A 25753-nucleotide genomic window follows, 5' to 3' on the forward strand; every position below is an offset into this window, starting at 1 on the left:
TTTTTTAAATATATCGTAATAGAAAACAGTGGTAACACTTTATTTTGCAGTGTCCTTGTTACATGTACTTACAGTAGTAATAACTGCAAATTATGAATAATTACATTCAACTAACCCTAAACAAAACCCTAATCCTAACTCTATAGTAAGTACGTTAATAATATTACTCAATACCTAAATGTGCAATTACATTGTAACAAGGACACCTTAAAATAAAGTGTAACCAAAACAGCAATAATATTTTACAATATTATTGTTTTTACAATATTACTGTTTTTTGATCAAATAAATTCAGCCTTGCTGAGCTTAAGAGACTTCTTTCAAAAACATTAAAAAAAAATCTTACCAAACACAAAGTTTTGAACGATAGAGTACCTATTAGGGCTGGGTGATATGGCCCAAAAAAATTATCACGATAATTGTTTAATATCAGTCGATATCGATAAGTATCACGATAAATGTCAAATCTTTATTTCTTAATAAAGGCAGATTTTTGCTCCTAAGTGAAAGTTGTAGAAACCAGAGCGTTAATTGTGGTTTTAAACTACTCTTTATTGTCAGAACATAACATGACAATGTTACAGAGCAGGCTTCCTCTCCACCTCCTCTTCACCACCGGAGGGAGCCGTCGCCAGAGTATTAACTTCTTTTCACCGAACTCCAATTCCCATAATGCCTCTTACCTGGGACTGATGCTGCCTTCACGTGCTATGGAAAAGATGATATTTTCCACTTGTGAACTGGTATTTACCAGTGTGTTGTGTTCAAGTGCTTTTGTTGTCGTAATGTAGTACCCGCAAGGTCTGTGTCAGTAGAGTATCTTTTTTATCTTTACAAAAAAACTAAAACTAAAAAAAAAAACGTAAATGTGGTGCTTTCTGATGATTAAAACATAATTAATAATAAAAAAAAATAAAACATGACATAAAATGATTAAATATGAACCAAGGAAATTGCGGCGAAGTTGAAAATTGAGTGTTAACGCATTATATTACAATTATCCGCTAATAAACTATCCGCTAACAGTATTCACGACTCTTGCGTTTCTCTCCGCCATTTTGAAAAGGTCAAAGGTTATCTCATCTCGGCAACTCGTGCATCAAAATATTCTACGAGCTGCCCAGTGGAAAATACCACATGAGGGGGTGTTCATGTGCATTTTCCACGTCGGCTTTTGGTATTTACCATAATTACCATAGCACGTGAAGACTCCATGATTGCACAACACACCTGCAACTCATTCACACACACATATAAGCCACTTCCCCACCCACACACACACACTCGCCACTTCCCCACGCACCAACACACCCATCCACACCCACACCCACACCCACACACACACACACACACACACACACACACACACACACACACACACACACACACACACACACACACACACACACCCACCCAGCCACACACATCCTTAGCTCATCTACCTGGTTTGTCTCTGTCTCCTCTGCATTGCCCTGTCTGCTATTGATGACCTTGCCTGTTTTGATTATTCTTAATAAAAGCTGCAAATGGATCTCTCTTAGTCTGCCTCGTTACAACAGACAAACACTTGCCAAACAGGTGAACATTTCACAAATCTGAGGTAGAACATTCAAACATTTGTCATTTTTCCTTAACAAAATAAATATCTTAATAGAAAAATGTATTTCTTAGTTTCTGCATGTGCTAATGGGGGATATTGTTTCAAGTCTTGAAACAGGTTTGTGTTGCCTGACTTTGATGGCATGTATCTTCAACACAGTTTGCAGTGCAGGCTGCAATATTAATATTACATGTTTTGTCTCGAAACGCATATTTGACAGTGAGTTGACAGTAGTATTAGCTTGAGTTAGGATGCAGATTTACTATGTTAAAATTATGTTCATTAACAAAAACAGTAACATCTGTTAAAAAAAATAAAAATTTAACAACCTCATTTTTATTTGGTATAATAATAATACATTTTATTTATTTGGCGCCTTTCTGGACACTCAAGGTCGCCTTACAAGAAAGTACATTAGAACAAACTAAAAACTATGTTAAAAACTAGCATAAAACATGATAAAATACATCAGTTAAAAAACAGTACAGGAGGATAATGCAATAGTAGTCACAGTCTAAATCACAGGCTTGTCTAAACAGATGAGTTTTGAGTGTGGATTGGAAGTGTTTGAGAGAATCGGAGTTGCGGAGGTCAGGGGGGAGAGTGTTCCAGAGCTGGGGAGCAGAACGACTGAAGGCCCTACTCCCCATAGTGATGAGGCGGGCGGGCGGGCGGGACAATGAGATGGAGAGAGGAGGAGGAGCGGAGAGAGCGGGCTGGTGTGGCAATATGAATGAGGTCAGTCAGGTATGAAGGGGCGAGGTTATGGATGGCTTTGAAAGTGAGGAGCAGGATTTTGTAGTGGATACGGTGTGAGATGGGGAGCCAGTGGAGCTGTTGTAGGACTGGGGTGATGTGCTTTATGGAGGGTGTGTGAGTGATGATGCGTGCGACAGAATTCTGAACAAGTTGGAGTTTATGGAGGGTTTTTTGAGGGAGACCAAACAGGAGAGAGTTACAATAATCGATTCGGGAAGTGACGAGGCTATGGACAAAAACGGCAGTGGAGAGAGGAGTGAGAGCAGGGCGAAGACGGTGGATGTTTCTGAGGTGGAAATAGGTTGAACGAGTGATGTTATTGATGTGTGCATTGAAGCTGAGGGTGCTGTCTAGGATGACACCCAGACTCTTTACCTGAGGGGAGGGGGAGATGGAGGAGCCGTTGATGAAAATTGAGAAATTGTTTATTTTACTTAAGGTGGATTTGGTGCCAGTGAGTAGAAGTTCAGTTTTATTGCTGTTAAGTTTGAGAAAGTTTGAGGTGAACCAGGACTTTATTTCATGAAGGCGGTTGGTTAGGGAGGAGGGTGGGAGTATGCTGTTGGGTTTACTGGAGATGTAGAGCTGGGTGTCAGCCGCATAGCAATGAAAATGAATGTTGTGTTTCCTGAAGATGTGACCAAGGGGGAGAAGATAGATCAGAAAAAGCATGGGGCCAAGAACAGAACCCTGCGGAACACCAGAAGTGAAAGGGAAGGGATGAGAGATGAAGGACTTTAGCTGAATAAACTGGGAGCGGTCGGAAAGGTAGGAACGGAACCAGGTGAGGGGAGTACCAGTGATGCCAATGGAGGAAAGTCTGTCCAGAAGGATAGAGTGTGAGATGGTGTCAAAGGCTGCACTGAGATCAAGCAGAAGGAGGATGGTTAGTGAACCGGAATCAGCAGAAAGGAGGTCATTGGTAATTTTGAGAAGGGCCGTTTCGGTACTATGGAGAGAGTGAAAGCCAGATTGAAAAAGTTCATAAAGGTTATTGGAGGAATGATGGGTGTGGAGTTGAGCAGCAACAGATTTTTCAAGAAGTTTGGAGATGAATGGAAGGTTTGAGATGGGGCGGAAGTTATTAAGGTCAGTTGGATCAGAGACGGGTTTCTTGAGTATTACAAAATGTAATATTCTGACTGTTTGAGTTTCATTAAAATTAACCATTGGTCATCCAGTATCATGCATTTAGATCATGATAACCACAGATAAAACCAGGCATAGCCTATAGCACCTCACTATCATGGCAAAATGTAACTTTATGGTTTCTATGGTATTTGTATGAAAAACAGTAGCCTAAATACATTATTAAATACTGTAATTATATTCCATTAGTCCTTTAATACATTGTCTACATTAAAAATATAATACAATTCAAAATGTATATCCCACATCTCATGGTGCAGTTAATATTACTAGGCTAACATCACAGTAAATCCATGGTAAATGATGGGAATCTGTAGACGGAAGAGCCTTCTGACTGTATCGTTGCGCACAGTGTTTCTCCTGTTTGTCAGCGCTGTTTCATCTGCCTTTAAACTGGTTTAAATCACTGAGACATTGTATTCTTCGCTGAATTCAAGCGCTTCTCACTGGATCTCGTGACCGAGACCGATCAGAGTAAGTCTGAGGCAAGGGGGCAACTGGGGCAACAGGGCAAGTCAGGCATCTGCTCTAGTGAGCTTGCGCAACGCTGCTGTTTGGACTTTGAGCAGAGCGGATTAATGGTCCGTGTGGCGCGCGGTTCAAATGAGTTTCGTTCCGCTTTTGGCGCATAAACATTATCGAACATTTATCGAACTCTTGATATCGTAGGCTAGCTTAAGATATGGGAAAACTCCTTTTCTAGAGAATATTGAAGCCAATTTTTTAAAACACAGTGCAGCTGCACAGCATACACAGCATACACAGATGAGCGACTAGCGCGGCCATTGGCTGTGCTGCGGCAACTGCACGATCCTATGGCGAGGCGGCTCAGACGTGCGAACCAATCAGGCCGCTTCGCGCCCTAGCGCGTCAGAGCCCGCCAGAATGGGCGTGGCTTATGGCTATATAAGCACCCATTCTTTGCCAAGGAACTCAGGTTTAATCGACTGAAGTGATCCCCTGATCAAAGCACAGAAGCACCACGGGTTACGCAATACTCATTCCCTCATCTCAGGGAACCAAGGTTACGTAAGTAACCGAGACGTTCCCTTTCGAGAGGTCTCTCATATTGCGTAAGGCTAGCTTACGCTATGGGAACCCCCTTCCAAACGCCGTAAGTGTTTAACTTCGCTCTGTTCAGAAGCCCAGGCAAGATGTCTGAGGCTTATAGAAGAGTAAAGTATGAACCCAATAAAAGCCAGTCCGTGACGGGCTTCGTATAGGGAAAAACAAGGAATGGGCCTAATGAGGGCCAAACCCTATATAATGTATATATATATGAGAACCAGGACCGGATATGTATCGGGCCCTAAGGCTCAGGGAGTTTGTGCTTACACATCTTGTATTGAAAGAACCCTTGCTTGCAAAGCAGGAACTTCCAGGTTATAATACATAAATGTGGATGGTGAGGCCCAGCCGGCCGCCGCACAGATATCTTCAATAGGTATTACACTTGACCAAGCCCAAGACGAGGCCATACCTCTCGTGGAATGAGCTCTGATGCCTAAGGGTCAATGAAGGCCCTTAGACTCATAAGCCAGCGCAATAGAATCAACTATCCAGCACGATAATCTTTGCTTTGAAACAGCGAACCCCTTGGTGCGGCCGCCAAAGCATACAAAAAGCTGTTCCGACTGTCTGAATGAGGCAGAACGCTCCAGATAAACTCTGAGAGAACAGAGTAAATTTGCATCTCTTTCATCCTCTGGTGAGGGAAGAGCTGCTAGTGAAATAACCTGTGCTCTGAACGGAGTCGAGAGCACTTTAGGAACATAACCATGCCGTGGCTTAAGGACGACTCTGGAGTAGTTAGGCCCAAACTCAAGGCAGGATGCGCTTACTGATTGACTGAAGCGTGCACCAGTAAGAGAGTGGTTTTGAGCGAGAGATGCTTCATGTCCACAGACCGAAGCGGCTCAAATGGGGCCCCCTTCATTGCTTCCAGGACCGTGGAGAGGTCCCAGATAGGCACAGAGGGGGGTCGCGGAGGGTTTAGCCTCCTTGCCCCTTTAAGGAAGCGCACGATGACGTCGTTTCTTCATAGTGATTGTCCGGCCACAAGAGAGTGAGATGCTGTTATGGCCACCACATATACTTTGAGTGTGGAGGGGGTGCGACCCATGTCCAAGAGCTCTTGTAAAAAGTAGAGTACACTTGGTATTTCAAACGAGTAGGGGTCCAGGCTCCGTGCTGCGCACCAGCCAGAGAGCACCAACCATTTCTGAGCATAGAGGTGCCTAGTCAAAGGCACTCTTGCTTCAGTGATGGATTTCAGTGATAGAGCAACCACTCTCATCTCTAGACAGTTTATATGTAGGCGCTTCTCCGGGCTTGACCATAGGCCAGAGATGGGCCTGCCCTCGTAAAGGGCCCCCCCAGCCTAAGTTGGAGGCGTGTGTCGAGATCACTTTTCTCCTCGAAACCACACCCATACTCACACCTGACTGAGACTAGTCGGCTGCTTTCCAGGGAGCCAGGGCTTTGATACAGCCGTGGATCGATCTGATTTGTAAGTGGCCAAATCACCACACGTGAGCCGGTACTCTGTGTTTTAGCCAGCGCTGGAGAGGACGCATGTGCAGTAGTCCAAGCTGGAGTACTGATGATGCTGAGGCCATGAGACCCAACATCCTCTGAAATCTCTTGAGATTTGACGTAAGGCACACTTTCATTTGTATAGAGTCTATCACTGTACCCAGGAAAGAAATACCCTGGCTGGGAGACAGTGTGCTCTTGGAAGCATTGATCCTTAGACCAAGGCATTGTAAATGGCTGAGGAGCCAGGATCTGTGAGTTATCAACTGTTCCTCCGATTGGGCTATAATCAGCCAATTGTCGAGGTAGTTTAACACTCGCACTCCCAGCTGTCTCAGGGGGGTTAGGAATGGCCTGTGATGGGGCGATATTTGGATGTGAAAATAAGCATCTTTCAGATCCACTGAGAAAAACCAATCCCCTGGGTGAATTTGCGCAAGGATTTGTCTGGTTGTCAGCATCCTGAACGGGCGTATCATAAGCGCTTTGTTCAGGTGTCTGAGGTCTCGGATGGGCCTGAGGCCACCATCCTTTTTCAGAACGAGGAAGTAGCGACTATAAAAGCTTGACTCGCTTTGTGAAAGAGGGACTGGTTCGACAGCTTCCTTTTCTAACAGTTTCGACACTTCAGTGCAAAGGATGTGCGCCACATCTCTTCTCACTGTCGTTTTGACCACGGCTCGAAAGCGCGGGGTCTGCGAGCAAACTCTAGCGAGTAGCCTCGTTTTGTCATGTTCAACACCAATACTGATATACCGGGGATGGCCTTCCAGGTCTTGGCCCTAATAGCTAGGGGTTGAATGAAAACTGCAGACGGGCCGCTCTGTGACAGGGACCTAGCCGCCCAGCCATCTTGTAATGCTGTGTGAACAGCGCTTATGTGCAGGGGCGCGTGCATTACAGCGGGCACACCTTTCATCACATCTCCAGCGCGAGCTGGAGGGAGAACTGAAACTGTGGGAACAGTTTTCATGTGTAGGGGTGCTTACTTCATAGTGGGCACACAACCTACATTTATTACATCTCCCGCATGAGCTGGGGGGAGAATTGGTACTGTGGTGGCAGTGCTTATGTGTAGGGGTGTGTACTTCATAGTGGGCACACGCACTACATTCATTGCATCCCCAGCGTGAGCTGGAGGAGAGATTAATGCTGTGGGAACAGTGCTTGTATGTAGGGGTGCGTACTTTATCGTGGGCACGTGACCTATATATGACACAGACAGAAAAGAGCTCTTTTCGTGCTTTATTTGTGTCGCCGTAAAACGGCGTTTGTTTGCAGGTGTGCGTGTTTTATAACTGACCCATTTACTGCAACATCGGCCTGAAAAAAGGGGACTGGGAAAGGTGTGAGACACTTTTTGGAGAGTGGTCCGGCCTCGGCGGGACTCAAACTCTCTCTCTTTCTTCCTAAGGCTAGGAAGGTTTACGAGGCTCGGGGTCCAACACAATCTTGGGTCGGGGTCCCTGCCTCTTTGCAGAGAGCAGTGACGGACTTCAGCCGCTGGGCGGGGCTGGGAGACTGGAGGCGCTGATTTTCCTGCTGAGAAGCAGAGCTGGAGCATTTCGGGAGAAAGTGATGCATAGGTTGTGACGCTTTCTGAGCCTCAGTGTAGCGCTCGGCGAACCCTTTGACTGCTGGGCCGAAAAGACCGGTGGTGGAGATAGGGGAGTCCAGAAAAGCTGCCCTATCTGCTTCCTTCATATCAGTCAAATTAAGCAATAGGTGCCGCTCAAGCACCGTCAAGCTGACCATGCTTCGTCCAATTGCCTGGGCTGTCGACTTTGTGGCTCGCAGGCCAGGTCTGTGGCGCTGCGCAGATCCCTGAAAGCTTCCGGTTCAGGTCCAGACTCGTCCAAAGAGCGGAGAAGTTTGGCCTGAAAATCTTGGAGGACAGCCATGGTGTAAAGCGAGAGCTGAAGTGCTTGGATGGATGCGATGCTTTAGCTTTCCATCCAGTAGCGGTGGGCGGGCAAAGGTGTGTGGCCACTGCTTCCTCGAGGGGAGGAATCGCCTCATAGCCTTTCTCCAGAGATTGGTGAGCACGCAGAGAAGCTCTGCATCGATGCTCGTTCTCGTGCTGGCTTGTGTTGACGGAGCGGGGCCTGAAACGGATGAAGCAACGCCTCGGAAATTTAGCTCTCTTAGAAAGTGTGACGCGATGGCGAGCACACTAGCATTAAAGAATATTTATTCTTTAATGATAAATATTCAGAATTATTCTTTTATTCTGCTGTGCTGGAAGGCACAGCAGAACAGCGGGCTGAAGGCAGCGTCTAGTGAACCCAGGAAGCTGGCATCCTCAGGGCTGAATAGCAGAAGGCTTGTTCCGCTGAAAGCTTTTTGAAGGCGGCGAAGGCTTCTATCCAGAGATCAGCGAAGTGGAGTGTTCGCTGAAGGAGATAAAATCTGAGTTCCTTGCCAAAGAATGGGTGCTTATATTGCCATAAGCCAAGCCCATTCTGGCGGGCTCTGACGCTCTAGGGTGCGAAGCGGCCTGATTGGTTTGCACGTCTGAGCCGCCTCGCCATTGGTTCGTGCAGTTGCGCAGCACAGCCAATGGCCGCGCTAGTCGCTCATCTGTACCCGCTCATGCTGTGCAGCTGCACTGTGTTTTAAAAAATTGGCTTCAATATTCTCGAGAAAAGGAGTTTTCCCATAGCGTAAGCTAGCCTTACGCAATAAGAGAGACCTCTCGAAAGGGAACCCATAAATTCAAATATACTAGACATGGACAAATATTTGAGCAACTGTTTGCTGACAGAATTCATGTCGCCTTGCAAAGAACTAAATATTTATATCAGATTGCACAGCACAGATCCTTTAACATGTTCAGTTAGGATATATTTAATAACTGATCACATTATATAAAATGTATTCCTTTTTCAAAACCCAAGAATGCATGGAATAAAAAAAGTGAGAAATTACTTTAGTGATGTTTCCTCACAGCTGAGGTTTAGGTTATGTTTGTCTGACATGATACGAGTTCCATTCAGGTCCAAAGTAGTGAAAGGAGACAAGCACACACACACACACACACACACACACACACACACACACACACACACACACACACACAGACAGACTGGGTGGCATGGTAGACTGTTTTTAAATGAGGCTGAGAGAAGGGCACGCTGGAAAACGTAGCCTATCCCATGTTCCAAAGTTGTGGGAAACACTGATACTGCGTTGTTATTGCAAACTCACTGAGCTCATCTAAAATCTCTACCTTCAGTGTTGACCCGGACAGAAGGCCGATATCATTTGTCTTGCCACTGGAACTGATGTTGTCAACAGGACACTTTTGAGTCAAAATAAGCAGAGTGGATTTCCTCTGAGTGATCAAAGTTAAGAGGCTGCCATTGATTCGTCATTTAATGAACTCATTTGTTATGTAACTAATGTCAGTTAAAGCCTTCATTGTTATTAAAAAGATTCGAGATTCAAGCAATATACCCCATAATCAGGAGGGGTGTTTAAGACATTGTGGCTTTGAATTGTTAGCATGGTAAACAACTTTTAAGCCAGGAAAGGGTATATGCTAGAAAAAGTCTGCTAAATACATAATCACATAAGTATTAGACCCAGGCAATATATCAAATATTCACAATACATTCATGGTGATTCAGCTGGCCATATAAAATATGGCAACATTGTGAATATTGCAATTATTTTAAAGCTTTTTATTTTTACCAATAAGTTTCCATGTCATGTGGCTTTGTTTTGTCTCTACTTTCTGTCACGAAGCCAAACTGCATTGTAACTGTATTTTTTATTTATGTATTTTTTATATCCATTTAATTGTATTATTTATTTTTAAATTATGCTTTTGTGTTTTGATATATTATTCGGTTGATTCATTTATTTAGTTTGTAGGGATGCACCGATTCTTTATATTTGAAAGCTGATAACCGATATATTGGCCGATAAATCTAAATCCAAATTTTTATATGATTTTTGCCTGATTACAAAAACAAAACTCTCACAATTAAAAGCCATGTCCTAAGCACAAAATTATATATTATATCTATAATTTCATGTAGCCAATATGACAGACTTGCGCTTCACATGTTGCACTCCAATCATTTTTCAAGCAATTCAAAAACCATCGTGGCGAACTGAAGTGTCTCAGCCGAGGGAAATTATCTTTATTTATTCGGCTGTAACATATCGACAACATTTTCTTATCAGGCCAATAACGATAACAATAACAATATTTTACTGCTATATTATATGTAATTGGTAGAGATTTTGTTGATTGGAGTAATAATATTTAGGAATTTCAATTTGAACTAGATTTACTGTACTTTATACCTTTCATTAAATGATTCCAGAGAAAGCACATAAACATTGAGAAAAAGAATATCATCAAAAGATGGAAAGATGGACTCTTATTATTTTGTTAGTCAGAAAGGAACCTGAACTAGTTCCTTTGCTTTGTCAGTTTGGGTGAAGTATATGTAGCATGATTAGTTCCAGATTTAGCAAGAGAATTCAGCCTGCCTTAGCGATGCTAATATTGTTTATTTTGTCTATATGAAACACTATATATAAGCTTTATGTAGACAGGCATCAGTATAATTAGAGCGACGGCCAAAAAAAGCTATTTATTGGATCACAGGTTGGTCATGTGAGGTAATGACATCACCAGTATGAGGTAATATAGTGAGCACTTAGATATAGACTGTGTCCAAAACCAAATGCAGCAGATATTTTGGATTACCTGGCATACAGATGCAATGGAAGCCTCCAATTTGATCCAAACAGGTAGCATCATTCTGGCATGGGTTGGACATGCACTCGTTTATGTCCAGTTCACATCGAGCACCCACATATCCCTGCAGACATTTACACTGGAAGGAACCTTTTGTGTTTATACACTTTCCAGCATGTGCACAAGGGTTTGCACCTAAAAAAGAGACACAAATGCCTTTACAGTTTTTTGGGGGGAAATCCTTCATTCGATCACTAATACATTCAGGTTGGCAGGGTGTTTTAAGTGGTTGCTAGGGTGTTCTAGGTGGTTGCTGTGTTGTTCAAGTGTTCATTTTATTCAGGTGTTTTTTTTAAAGAAGCCATTACTCACCCAGTGAGCATTCGTCAACGTCTTGGTCACAGGCTGGGCCAACATAACCCAGAGGACAGGTACAGATGGCCTTGCCGTTGACTGGGTTGGTGTCACAGTTTGAGCCTTTCTGACATGGGTTACTAATGCAAGCATCATCCAGGTGACACAGCAGACCTAAGACATCGATACACACAATAAACATTAGCTTGTACAGAAATGTATGACAATAAAAATAAGTGAATGTCTCCTATTTAAACAGCATGGCAGGTATTAAAGACCTCATGAAATCAAAACAAATGTTAGTTACACTTTATTTTAAGGTGTCCGTGTTACAGTGTAATTATACATTTAAGTACTGAGTAATAATATTTAACTACATGTACTGACTATAGGGTTAGGATTGGGGCTTGACATTAACTTTTTTGCTCACCAGCCACTGTGGCTAGTGGTTTTCCAAAGTTATCAGCTATGCAGTATTTTCACTGGCCACAATTTTGACATCAATACAATTGGGAAAAACTGTAATTTAGATATTTTTTTATATTATCTCATAATTTGGCAGCAGGTATATTAGGCTGCTGTCACTTTAAGACCTGACGCACAGATCCATTATACTGTTACACATGCATTTTCTTTCTCAACTGTTTACATGCACTTAAAACATATCTGACTGTGTTTACATGAAGACTCGCCATATATTTTGTGTGTTTTTGACTGTTTAAGTGCAATAAGCAGTGAAAAAGAACTCAATTTAGTACTGAGAGGCGGCATTATGTGTGCAAACTTTGGGTGTGAGCACAAAAGCTGAAGGAATGAGTAAAATTATGTAAAATATGCGCAAACCTATGCCGGGGCAATTCATTTGAAGCAAATGAGATGAGTGAGAGAGGGGAGGCAGGTTTGTGTGTCAACTCGCTGTCAGAGAGATGAGATTTTGATGTCATGTATCAATTTTGCAGAAAATTTGTATTGGAAGCGTTTCAGATATTTCGGTATCGATATTTATCGAAAAATCTATATTTTTTACAACACTAAATTGCACTTCGTTTATTATTTCAGATGATTTTTAAAAGACTACAATTGAAACATATATGATATATATAATTCAACCTGCCAAATTGGCTAGTAGGAGTGACTGCGTTACACGCCACTGCTGAAATCCAATACGGACTAAAGTCATTTTAGCAGATTAAAAAAGCAAATTGATATGTCCCATTTTAATTTCTTTTTCAATAGAAAATAATTAAAATAAGTGGTCCATTAAAATAAAAATAGGGTCTTTAAATTATCTTCAGTGGTTTTGCTCAAAGCTCTCATAAAGCTAATGCTCCAATAAAAGAAATGAGTGCCTCAAACCAAGATTCAGTTGTATGTGAAAAAACTATGCACACCTGTGCGCCCGTGAGGACATTCACAGAAGAAGGAGGCCACCCGATCATGACATGTGGCTCCTGAGTGGCAGGCAGCATCTGCGCAGTCATCTATGTTCTCGCTGCAGTCATCCCCTGTCCAGCCGTCACACACACACAGCTGTATCCACCCTGCATGTTCAAGCATGCACCACCGTTCTGGCAGGAATTGGGCATCAAATCGCACTCGTTGAAGTCTTCGGTACAGAACTGACCTGAGGAATGAATACATAAATATTTATAGCTGTTAATTTCACTGCAAAATACAGCATGTACCTTTCTAAACACAGATACAACGGCAATTAAAAAAAGAGATTTTACCCAATGAAACCTTGTTAGCCTTACTGATTCAAAAATGTATTTGTGTCTAGCTGTACTTGAAGTGTAGGGTTTGAGTAGGCATTTGGTACCTGTCCACTCTGGCTTGCATTGGCAATTGTAGGTGTTCACTCCATCCACACAGGTCCCTCCGTTAAGGCAGCGATGGTCTGGACAGTCATCAATGTTCTCCTCGCAGTTCTGACCACTAAAGCCTGGAAAGAAAGAAGCAATTTCATCAAAAATGTTCTTATAAATCTAGTTTCAAAAGCCAGAAGCAACAAGATTGTTTACATGCCCATATCAGGCACTGCCGATATTTTTGAGCAGCAAATCAGCATTTTAGAATGATTTCAGAAGGATCATGTGACACTGAAGACTGGAGTAATGATGCTTTATTTTGCAGTTTCCTTGTTACATGTACTTTATTTATTTATTTATTTATTTATTTCAGGTTTATTTAACAGGGACAATGCACACTAATAAGACATAATTAAATGTACAGTGTGCCAAAATTAGCCAGAAGGCTATTTTACATCTGCTGTCCCTGGACAGATCTTAATACTTACAGTAGTAATAACTGTAAATTATGAATAATTACATTCAACTAACCCTAAACAAAACCCTAATCTTAACTCTATAGTAAGTACATGTTAATAATATTACTCAATACCTAAATGTACACACACACACACACACACTAGGGCTGCACAATATATCGAAATTATCGAAATACATGTTAATAATATTACCCAATACCTAAATGAAGAATTACATTGTAACAAAGACACCTTAAAATAAAGTGTAACCAAAACAGCAATAATATTTTACAATATTATTGTTTTTACAATATTACTGTTTTTTGATCAGTTAAATTCAGCCTTGTTGAGCATAATAGACTTCTTTCAAAAAAAAATCGTACCAAACACAAAGTTTTGAATGATAGAGTACCTATTAAATTTTATTCCACATATGAAAGTGAGTCCAGATCTGAATTTTTTTAAATGTCAGAGATTTTTGCTGTTCACATCCAAAACACGTGAACATAGCCTGTAACTTTCGAGCAGGATGAATAAAAAAATCAGCACTAAAACATAACATCTCGGTTACTAACATAACCTCGGTTCCCTGAGATGAGGGAACGAGTATTGCATAAGGCTAGCTTACGCTATATGGGAAAAAGATAAAAACTCTTTAAGGGAAAACTTAAAAAGCCAATTTTTTCAAACGCAGTGCAGCTGCACAGCATACACAGACGAGCGACTAGCGTGGTCATTGGCTTTGCTGCGGCAACTGCACGGACCTATGGCGAGGCGGCTCAGACGTGCAAACCAATCAGAATGGTTGACCAGAATGGGCGTGGCTTATGGCTATATAAGCACCCATAAGAGTTAGCTGGAGGAGAGTTTGTTACTGTGGGAACAGTGCTTGTGTGCAGGGGTGCGTATTGTATAGTGGACACATGACCTGCATTTATTACATCCCCAGCGTGAGCTGGAGGACAGGTTAATACTGTGGGAACAGTGCTTGTGTGTAGGGGTGCATACTTTGGCACGTGACCTACATATGACAGACAGAAAAGAGCTCTTTACGGCGTTTGTTTGCGTGTTTTATAACAGACCCATTTACTGCAACATCGGTATTTCCAGCCGCCTGAAAAAAGGTGTGAGACGCTTTTTGGAGAGTGGTCCGGCCTCGACGGGACTCAAACTCTCTCTCTTTCTTCCTAAGGCTAGGAAGGCTTACAAGGCTCGGAGTCCAACACAATCTTGGGTCGGGGTCCCCGCCTCTTTGCAGAGCGAGAGCAGTGACGGACTTCAGCCGCTGGGCGTGGCTGGGAGACTGGAGGCGCTGATTTTACCTGCTGAGAAGCAGAGCTGGAGCATTTCGGGAGAAAGTGATGCATAGGTTGTGACGCTTTCTGAGCCTCAGTGTAGCACTCCGCGAACCCTTTGACTGCTGGGCCGAAAAGACCGGTGGTGGAGATAGGGGAGTCCAGAAAAGCTGCCCTGTCTGCTTCCTTCATATCAGTCAAATTAAGCCATAATTTGCACCAAGCACCGTCAAGCTGGCCATGCTTCGTCCAATCTCCTGGGCTGTCGACTTTGTGGCTCGCAGGCCAGGTCTGTGGTGCTGCGCAGATCCCTGAAAGCTTCCGGTTCAGGTCCAGACTCGTCCAAAGAGCGCAGATGTTTGGCCTAAAAATCTTAGAGGACAGCCATGGTGTGAAGCGCCGAAGCAGCTTGGCCAGCGGCGGCGTATGCATGGCCAGCGAGAGCTGAAGTGCTTGGATGGATGCGATGCTTTAGCTTTCCATCCAGTAGCGGTGGGTGGGCAAAGGTGTGTGGCCACCGCTTCCTCGAGGGGAGGAATCGCCGCATAGCCTTTCTCCAGAGCGCCGTCTACGGTAGAGATTGGTGAGCACGCGGAGAAGCTCTGTATCGATACTCGTTCTCGTGCTGGCTTGTGTTGACGGAGCGGGGCCTGAAACAGAGCCCGTCGACTCGTCGCATTCGGATGCAACAATGGAAAGGCTGTCATCCTTTTCGTCCTCCTTGTCCGATGCCACCGAAAGAGAGATACGCAATAAGAGAGACCTCTCGAAAGGGAACCCATAAATTCAAATATACTAGACATGGACAAATATTTGAGCAACTGTTTGCTGACAGAATTCATGTCGCCTTGCAAAGAACTAAATATTTATATCAGATTGCACAGCACAGATCCTTTAACACAAATATGAAAATGTGATTGTTTCCCAGTATAAACAGAGGGATAAAACGTTGTGAAACTCCCTATTACATTCAAAAACAGTCGTTACTGTTGTTGCGGTCAACAGTCTTCCTTTTCTGAGAAGGCTGGCAGTACCAGGGCTCTGTTAGAGGCACCAACGACAACGACTTAACCGACTCTAACAACAATTTCCTACGATTTAACTGCAAAAATGTTCAGTTAGGATATATTTAATAACTGATCACATTATATAAAATGTATTCCTTTTTCAAAACCCAAGAATGCATGGAATAAAAAAAGTGAGAAATTACTTTAGTGATGTTTCCTCACAGCTGAGGTTTAGGTTATGTTTGTCTGATACGAGTTCCATTCAGGTCCAAAGTAGTGAAAGGAGACAAGCACACACACAGACAGACTGGGTGGCATGGTAGACTGTTTTTAAATGAGGCTGAGAGAAGGGCACGCTGGAAAACGTAGCCTATCCCATGTTCCAAAGTTGTGGGAAACACTAATACTGCATTGTTATTGCAAACTCACTGAGCTCATCTAAAATCTCTACCTTCAGTGTTGACCCGGACAGAAGGCCGATATCATTTGTCTTGCCACTGGAACTGATGTTGTCAACAGGACACTTTTGAGTCAAAATAAGCAGAGTGGATTTCCTCTGAGTGATCAAAGTTAAGAGGCTGCCATTGATTCGTCATTTAATGAACTAATTTGTTATGTAACTAATGTCAGTTAAAGCCTTCATTGTTATTAAAAAGATTCGAGATTCAAGCCATATACCCCATAATCAGGAGATTTAAGACATTGTGGCTTTGAATTGTTAGCATGGTAAACAGCTTTTAAGCCAGGAAAGGGTATATGCTAGAAAAAGTCTGCTAAATACATAATCACATAAGTATTAGACCCAGGCAATATATCAAATATTCACAATACATTCATGGTGATTCAGCTGGCCATATAAAATATGGCAACATTGTGAATATTGCAATTATTGTAAAACTTTTTATTTTGACCAATAAGTGTCCATGTCATGTGGCTTTGTTTTGTCTCTACTTTCTGTCACGAAGCCAATGTTACGATGAGGCAGGAATGAAGCAGAGAGAGAATCCATATGCAAGCATTACATTTAATAACACAAACAGGTAATCCAGGCAGACAACTGAACACAGAACTCAGGACATGAACAGGGAAACAGCTATAACGACCGACAAACAACAACTGAAGCACAGAGGTTTAAATACAAATGCAAACAAGCTAAACAAGATAACAAGGGGGCGTGGTAAATGAGAAACACCTGGGGAGACTAATCAACATAACGAGGAACTGCTAAACATGGGACAAGACAGAGGAACACAGACATGAATCATTACAGCCAAACTGCATTGTAACTGTATTTTTTATTTATGTATTTTTTATATCCATTTAATTGTGTTATTTCACAAATTTTCCAAATTTTTATATGATTTTTGCCTGATTACAAAAACAAAACTCTCACAATTAAAAGCCATGTCCTAAGCACAAAATTATATATTATATCTATAATTTCATGTAGCCAATATGACAGACTTGCGCTTCACATGTTGCACTCCAATCATTTTTCAAGCAATTCAAAAACCAAACCTGGCGAACTGAAGTGTCTCAGCCGAGGGAAATTATCTTTATTTATTCGGCTGTAACATATCGACAACATTTTCTTATCAGGCCAATAACGATAACAATATTTTACTGCTATATTATATGTAATTGGTAGAGATTTTGTTGATTGGAGTAATAATATTTAGGAATTTCAATTTGAACTAGATTTACTGTACTTTATACCTTTCATTAAATGATTCCAGAGAAAGCACATAAACATTGAGAAAAAGAATATCATCAAAAGATGGAAAGATGGACTCTTATTATTTTGTTAGTCAGAAAGGAACCTGAACTAGTTCCTTTGCTTTGTCAGTTTGGGTGAAGTATATGTAGCACGATTAGTTCCAGATTTAGCAAGAGAATTCAGCCTGCCTTAGCGATGCTAATATTGTTTATTCTGTCTATATGAAACACAATATATCAGCTTTATGTAGACAGGCATCAGTATAATTAGAGCGACGGCCAAAAAAAGCTATTTATTGGATCACAGGTTGGTCATGTGAGGTAATGACATCACCAGTATGAGGTAATATAGTGAGCACTTAGATATAGACTGTGTCCAAAACCAAATGCAGCAGATATTTTGGATTACCTGGCATACAGATGCAATGGAAGCCTCCAATTTGATCCAAACAGGTAGCATCATTCTGGCATGGGTTGGACATGCACTCGTTTATGTCCAGTTCACATCGAGCACCCACATATCCCTGCAGACATTTACACTGGAAGGAACCTTTTGTGTTTATACACTTTCCAGCATGTGCACAAGGGTTTGCACCTAAAAAAGAGACACAAATGCCTTTACAGTTTTTTGGGGGGAAATCCATCATTCGATCACTAATACATTCAGGTTAGCAGGGTGTTTTAAGTGGTTGCTAGGGTGTTCTGGGTGGTTGCTGTGTTGTTCAAGTGTTCATTTTATTCAGGTGTTTTTTTTAAAGAAGCCATTACTCACCCAGTGAGCATTCGTCAATGTCTTGGTCACAGGCTGGGCCAACATAACCCAGAGGACAGGTACAGATGGCCTTGCCAGTCAACGGGTTGGTGTCGCAGTTTGAGCCTTTCTGACATGGGTTACTAATGCAAGCATCATCCAGGTGACACAGCAGACCTAAGACATCGATACACACAATAAACATTAGCTTGTACAGAAATGTATGACAATAAAAATAAGTGAATGTCTCCTATTTAAACAGCATGGCAGGTATTAAAGACCTCATGAAATCAAAACAAATGTTAGTTACACTTTATTTTAAGGTGTCCGTGTTACAGGGTAATTATACATTTAAAGGGTAACTAAACCCTAAACCAACTTTTTTTAGTTAATGATCTGGAAGAATGGGGCTTTATTAGTGCTGTTCATTGATTCGAGTAACTTTTTTGACATTTGGGTATAAAGTGTTTTAATTCTACAATATATGGTGTAAAAACGTCTGAGTGCTGCCCTCTTCAGGTTGAACAGTGGCTACTGCAGTTGAATTTTCCTATTGGATGTTTGCGGTACGTAAGCGGTACTACGTGATGTAAGCAGGTTCCAGCTCACCACGCCCTTGGTACAAGCTAGCGTAGATTTATCTGTATTTAGTACAGTGGTCAGGAGGGTACGTAGGTGTAGTGTTGCTGGTTGCAACAGCACTGCTGGACTGCATAGCTTTCCAGCAGACTTGGAAATTAGGCGCCAGTGGTTGCATGCACTTGGCCTGGAAGACCGTGAGTGTGAAACCTGCATTTTACGCGGAATTGCTTTTCCAACGCAATAGAGGTGGAAATGGGCTTCTCCACACAGCTCGCGCTGAAAAGCGACGCAGTGCCAAACGCTGCTCCTCCTGCATGGACTCCACCACTGCAGTGGCGTCTTATTGTGAGTGATCATATATATTTTAATCACAATTTATGGTTAGGCTAAAGTTAATCCTCTGGGGTCGACAAACGCGCCAGCGCATTTTGCTGGATTTTTTCACATAGCGGCAAAATATGAAAATGCCTATAGAGAGCGCGCGCCATTGACATCAACTCGATAAAACTCATCAGATGCATGTACTTTACGTCGTCTTACGACCCTGTGAGTCACTCTCCATTTTAGAGAGTCTGACAGCAGGTCTCAGGTGCACGCCCCCCCCCCCCCCCCCCACTCACGGTTCGTCCCCTCTATCTCCGCTGGGGTCTGCCCACTTTTCTAGCATTTTTCAAATATTGCCAGTGGGTGGAGTCAGGCTCTGACCAGGGGTTTAGTTACCCTTTAAGTACTGAGTAATAATATTTAACTACATGTACTGACTATAGGGTTAGGATTGGGGCTTGACATTAACTTTTTTGCTCACCAGCCACTGTGGCTAGTGGTTTTCCAAAGTTATCAGCTATGCAGTATTTTCACTGGCCACAATTTTGACATCAATACAATTGGGAAAAACTGTAATTTAGATATTTTTTTATATTATCTCATAATTTGGCAGCAGGTATATTAGGCTGCTGTCACTTTAAGACCTGACGCACAGATCCATTATACTGTTACACATGCATTTTCTTTCTCAACTGTTTACATGCACTTAAAGTCGGCATGAAACGGAAGTTGAGATTGTCATTTTTTTCCTTGTTGTGACGTATATCCGAGTGAAACGGCTTCTGAAATTAGAAAAAAAATGTAGGGCGGGGCTTGATTTCGTCCTTCGGGAATTGATTGGATCGTTGGAGGTTGGGCGTTGCAAACAAAATGGAGGCAGATTTGAATGCCAGTTTACATTCAGTTGTGGAGGATTTCTCTCCACCGGACTCCCCACCGTTACTCTCCCATGAAGGATTTTTTTATTGAGGAGCCCGGCGACGAGAACGAGGACGAGCAGCTAAATTTTCAGGCAGGAATCAGCCCATATTTATATGAGCCTCCCGCGAACCAAGATGATGAGTCAAGTCAAGTTATCCGTCAAGTTCACCATCGAGAGCATCTCGACGTGTCCGATAAGTAAATAACTAGATTTAGATAAGATAGATAGCCTACCATTCGGACTCTTCGAGATGCTCTCGAGGGTGAACTTGACTGATAACTTGACTTGACTCAAAACGCTCAAAACGAGACAGACACACCGATAGCCGCACCCTTTCGCCATGGCACGTGACCGAAAGAGAAGAGAGGTCGTTTCGAGGGGGGAGGGAAGGGTAATGTATTTGATTAAAGATTATAAGGGTAAATGATTTTTTTTAAAATAATGAAGTGCACAGATAAATCATTTATAATAAACACTACAATATTACATATAAAAAGAAGATTTGTCAAATTTGACTTCATGCCGACTTTAAAACATATCTGACTGTGTTTACATGAAGACTCGCCAAAACCAGCATTTTTTTTTTACATTATTTTGTGTGTTTTTGACTGTTTAAGTGCAATAAGCAGTGAAAAAGAACTCAATTTAGTACTGAGAGGCGGCATTATGTGTGCAAACTTTGGGTGTGAGCACAAAAGCTGAAGGAATGAGTAAAATTATGTAAAATATGCGCAAACCTATGCCGGGGCAATTCATTTGAAGCAAATGAGATGAGTGAGAGAGGGGAGGCAGGTTTGTGTGTCAACTCGCTGTCAGAGAGATGAGATTTTGATGTCATGTATCAATTTTGCAGAAAATTTGTATTGGAAGCGTTTCAGATATTTCGGTATCGATATTTATCGAAAAATCTATATTTTTTACAACACTAAATTGCACTTAGTTTATTATTTCAGTTGATTTTTAAAAGACTACAATTGAAACATATATGATATATATAATTCAACCTGCCAAATTGGCTAGTAGGAGTGACTGCGTTACACGCCACTGCTGAAATCCACATGCATAAAACCAAACCCTGATTAGGATTAAGGTGTGGTTTAGGTTAGTTGCATGCAATTATGCACAATTTATAGTAATTACTATAGCAACTACATGTAAGATGTGTAACAAGAACACTGTAAAATAACGTTTTACACATAATGTTATGACACTTAATCCATGGCTATTTGCTTTACATCATCTATGTGCAAGTGCACATTCAATACAGACTAAATTCATTTTAGCAGATTAAAAAAGCAAATTGATATGTCCCATCTTAACTTCTTTTTCAATAGAAAATAAGTAAAATAAGTGGTCCATTAAACTAAAAATAGGGTCTTTAAATTATCTTCAGTGGTTTTGCTCAAAGCTCTCATAAAGCTAATGCTCCAATAAAAGAAATGAGTGCCACAAACCAAGATTCAGTTGCATGTGAAAAAACGATGCACACCTGTGCGCCCGTGAGGACATTCACAGAAGAAGTAGGCCACCCGATCATGACATGTGGCTCCTGCGAAGCAGACAGCATCTGCGCAGTCATCTATGTTCTCGCTGCAGTCATCCCCTGTCCAGCCGTTCACACACACACAGCTGTATCCACCCTGCGTGTTCAAGCATGTACCACCGTTCTGGCAGGAATTGGGCATCAAATCGCACTCAATGAAGTCTTCGGTACAGAACTGACCTGAGGAATTAATATATAAATACTCATAGCTGTTAATCTCACTACAAAATACAGCATGTACATTTCTAAACACAGATACAACGCCAATTAAAAAAAGAGATTTTACCCGATGAAACCTTGTTAGCCTTACTGATTCAAAAATGTATTTGTGTCTAGCTGTAATTGAAGTGTAGGGTTTGAGTAGGCATTTGGTACCTGTCCACTCTGGCTTGCATTGGCAATTGTAGGTGTTCACTCCATCCACACAGGTCCCTCCGTTAAGGCAGCGATGGTCTGGACAGTCATCAATGTTCTCCTCGCAGTTCTGACCACTAAAGCCTGGAAAGAAAGAAGCGATTTCATCAAAAATGTTCTTAAAAATCTAGTTTCAAAAGCCAGAAGCAACAAGATTGTTTACATGCCCATATCAGGCACTGCCCATATTTTTGAGCAGCAAATCAGCAAATTAGAATGATTTCAGAAGGATCATGTGACACTGAAGACTGGAGTAATGATGCTGAAAATTCAGTTTCACGTCACAGGAATGAATTACATTTTTTAAATATATCGTAATAGAAAACAGTGGTAACACTTTATTTTGCAGTGTCCTTGTTACATGTACTTACAGTAGTAATAACTGCAAATTATGAATAATTACATTCAACTAACCCTAAACAAAACCCTAATCCTAACTCTATAGTAAGTACGTTAATAATATTACTCAATACCTAAATGTGCAATTACATTGTAACAAGGACACCTTAAAATAAAGTGTAACCAAAACAGCAATAATATTTTACAATATTATTGTTTTTACAATATTACTGTTTTTTGATCAAATAAATTCAGCCTTGCTGAGCTTAAGAGACTTCTTTCAAAAACATAAAAAAAAAATCTTACCAAACACAAAGTTTTGAACGATAGAGTACCTATTAGGGCTGGGTGATATGGCCCAAAAAAATTATCACGATAATTGTTTTATATCAGTCGATATCGATAAGTATCACGATAAATGTCAAATCTTTATTTCTTAATAAAGGCAGATTTTTGCTCCTAAGTGAAAGTTGTAGAAACCAGAGCGTTAATTGTGGTTTTAAACTACTCTTTATTGACAGAACATAACATGACAATGTTACAGAGCAGGCTTCCTCTCCACCTCCTCTTCACCACCGGAGGGAGCCGTCGCCAGAGTATTAACTTCTTTTCACCGAACTCCAATTCCCATAATGCCTCTTATTGCACAACACACCTGCACCTCATTCACACACACATATAAGCCACTTCCCCACCCACACACACACACTCGCCACTTCCCCACACACCCACACACCCATCCACACCCACACACACACACACACACACACACACACACACACACACACACACACACACACACACACACACGCACACACACACACACACACACACCCACCCACCCACACACATCCTTAGCTCGTCTACCTGGTTTGTCTCTGTCTCCTCTGCATTGCCCTGTCTGCTATTGATGACCTTGCCTGTTTTGATTATTCTTAATAAAAGCTGCAAATGGATCTCTCTTAGTCTGCCTCGTTACAACAGACAAACACTTGCCAAACAGGTGAACATTTCACAAATCTGAGGTAGAACATTCAAACATTTGTCATTTTTCCTTAACAAAATAAATATCTTAATAGAAAAATGTATTTCTTAGTTTCTGCATGTACTAATGGGGGATATTGTTTCAAGTCTTGAAACAGGTTTGTGTTGCCTGACTTTGATGGCATGTATCTTCAACACAGTTTGCAGTGCAGGCTGCAATATTAATATTACATGTTTTGTCTCGAAACGCATATTTGACAGTGAGTTGACAGTAGTATTAGCTTGAGTTAGGATGCAGATTTACTATGTTAAAATTATGTTCATTAACAAAAACAGTAACATCTGTTAAAAAAAATAAAAATTTAACAACCTCATTTTTATTTGGTATAATAATAATACATTTTATTTATTTGGCGCCTTTCTGGACACTCAAGGTCGCCTTACAAGAAAGTACATTAGAACAAACTAAAAACTATGTTAAAAACTAGCATAAAACATGATAAAATACATCAGTTAAAAAACAGTACAGGAGGATAATGCAATAGTAGTCACAGTCTAAATCACAGGCTTGTCTAAACAGATGAGTTTTGAGTGTGGATTGGAAGTGTTTGAGAGAATCGAAGTTGCGGAGGTCAGGGGGGAGAGTGTTCCAGAGCTGGGGAGCAGAACGACTGAAGGCCCTACTCCCCATAGTGATGAGGCGGGCGGGCGGGCGGGACAATGAGATGGAGAGAGGAGGAGGAGCGGAGAGAGCGGGCTGGTGTGGCAATATGAATGAGGTCAGTCAGGTATGAAGGGGCGAGGTTATGGATGGCTTTGAAAGTGAGGAGCAGGATTTTGTAGTGGATACGGTGTGAGATGGGGAGCCAGTGGAGCTGTTGTAGGACTGGGGTGATGTGCTTTATGGAGGGTGTGTGAGTGATGATGCGTGTTCTGAACAAGTTGGAGTTTATGGAGGGTTTTTTGAGGGAGACCAAACAGGAGAGAGTTACAATAATCGATTCGGGAAGTGACGAGGCTATGGACAAGAACGGCAGTGGAGAGAGGAGTGAGAGCAGGGCGAAGACGGTGGATGTTTCTGAGGTGGAAATAGGTTGAACGAGTGATGTTATTGATGTGTGCATTGAAGCTGAGGGTGCTGTCTAGGATGACACCCAGACTCTTTACCTGAGGGGAGGGGGAGATGGAGGAGCCGTTGATGAAAATTGAGAAATTGTTTATTTTACTTAAGGTGGATTTGGTGCCAGTGAGTAGAAGTTCAGTTTTATTGCTGTTAAGTTTGAGAAAGTTTGAGGTGAACCAGGACTTTATTTCATGAAGGCGGTTGGTTAGGGAGGAGGGTGGGAGTATGCTGTTGGGTTTACTGGAGATGTAGAGCTGGGTGTCAGCCGCATAGCAATGAAAATGAATGTTGTGTTTCCTGAAGATGTGACCAAGGGGGAGAAGATAGATCAGAAAAAGCATGGGGCCAAGAACAGAACCCTGCGGAACACCAGAAGTGAAAGGGAAGGGATGAGAGATGAAGGACTTTAGCTGAATAAACTGGGAGCGGTCGGAAAGGTAGGAACGGAACCAGGTGAGGGGAGTACCAGTGATGCCAATGGAGGAAAGTCTGTCCAGAAGGATAGAGTGTGAGATGGTGTCAAAGGCTGCACTGAGATCAAGCAGAAGGAGGATGGTTAGTGAACCGGAATCAGCAAAAAGGAGGTCATTGGTAATTTTGAGAAGGGCCGTTTCGGTACTATGGAGAGAGCGAAAGCCAGATTGAAAAAGTTCATAAAGGTTATTGGAGGAATGATGGGTGTGGAGTTGAGCAGCAACAGTTTTTTCAAGAAGTTTGGAGATGAATGGAAGGTTTGAGATGGGGCGGAAGTTATTAAGGTCAGTTGGATCAGAGACGGGTTTCTTGAGTATTACAAAATGTAATATTCTGACTGTTTGAGTTTCATTAAAATTAACCATTGGTCATCCAGTATCATGCATTTAGATCATGATAACCACAGATAAAACCAGGCATAGCCTATAGCACCTCACTATCATGGCAAAATGTAACTTTATGGTTTCTATGGTATTTGTATGAAAAACAGTAGCCTAAATACATTATTAAATACTGTAATTATATTCCATTAGTCCTTTAATACATTGTCTACATTAAAAATATAATACAATTCAAAATGTATATCCCACATCTCATGGTGCAGTTAATATTACTAGGCTAACATCACAGTAAATCCATGGTAAATGATGGGAATCTGTAGACGGAAGAGCCTTCTGACTGTATCGTTGCACACAGTGTTTCTCCTGTTTGTCAGCGCTGTTTCATCTGCCTTTAAACTGGTTTAAATCACTGAGACATTGTATTCTTCGCTGAATTCAAGCGCTTCTCACTGGATCTCGTGACCGAGACCGATCAGAGTAAGTCTGGGGCAAGGGGGCAACTGGGGCAACAGGGCAAGTCAGGCATCTGCTCTAGTGAGCTTGCGCAACGCTGCTGTTTGG

The 25753-nt window shown here is 41.8% G+C and overlaps 1 protein-coding gene across 1 annotated transcript in view; it reads right to left on the reverse strand.

Annotated features, from left to right (window-relative positions):
* Nucleotides 1–11146: 11146 nt before the first annotated feature.
* The window catches only part of LOC309498293 (neurogenic locus notch homolog protein 1-like), a 52859-nt gene continuing 38252 nt past the window's right edge, over nt 11147–25753 (reverse strand). The window contains exons 9-15 of the mRNA XM_082168918.1: nt 21893–22015; nt 21464–21697; nt 18168–18323; nt 17805–17990; nt 12931–13053; nt 12503–12735; nt 11147–11285 (exon numbers count right to left, since the gene is read on the reverse strand). Coding sequence (XP_082025044.1) covers nt 12593–12735; nt 12931–13053; nt 17805–17990; nt 18168–18323; nt 21464–21697; nt 21893–22015 — 965 coding nt within the window. The 3' untranslated portion in view covers nt 11147–11285; nt 12503–12592. The remainder of the gene's footprint in view (nt 11286–12502; nt 12736–12930; nt 13054–17804; nt 17991–18167; nt 18324–21463; nt 21698–21892; nt 22016–25753) is intronic.

This window comes from Leuciscus leuciscus, assembly GCF_965113295.1.
Source record: "Leuciscus leuciscus genome assembly, chromosome: 5".
In the NCBI taxonomy this organism is placed as follows: domain Eukaryota; kingdom Metazoa; phylum Chordata; class Actinopteri; order Cypriniformes; family Leuciscidae; genus Leuciscus; species Leuciscus leuciscus.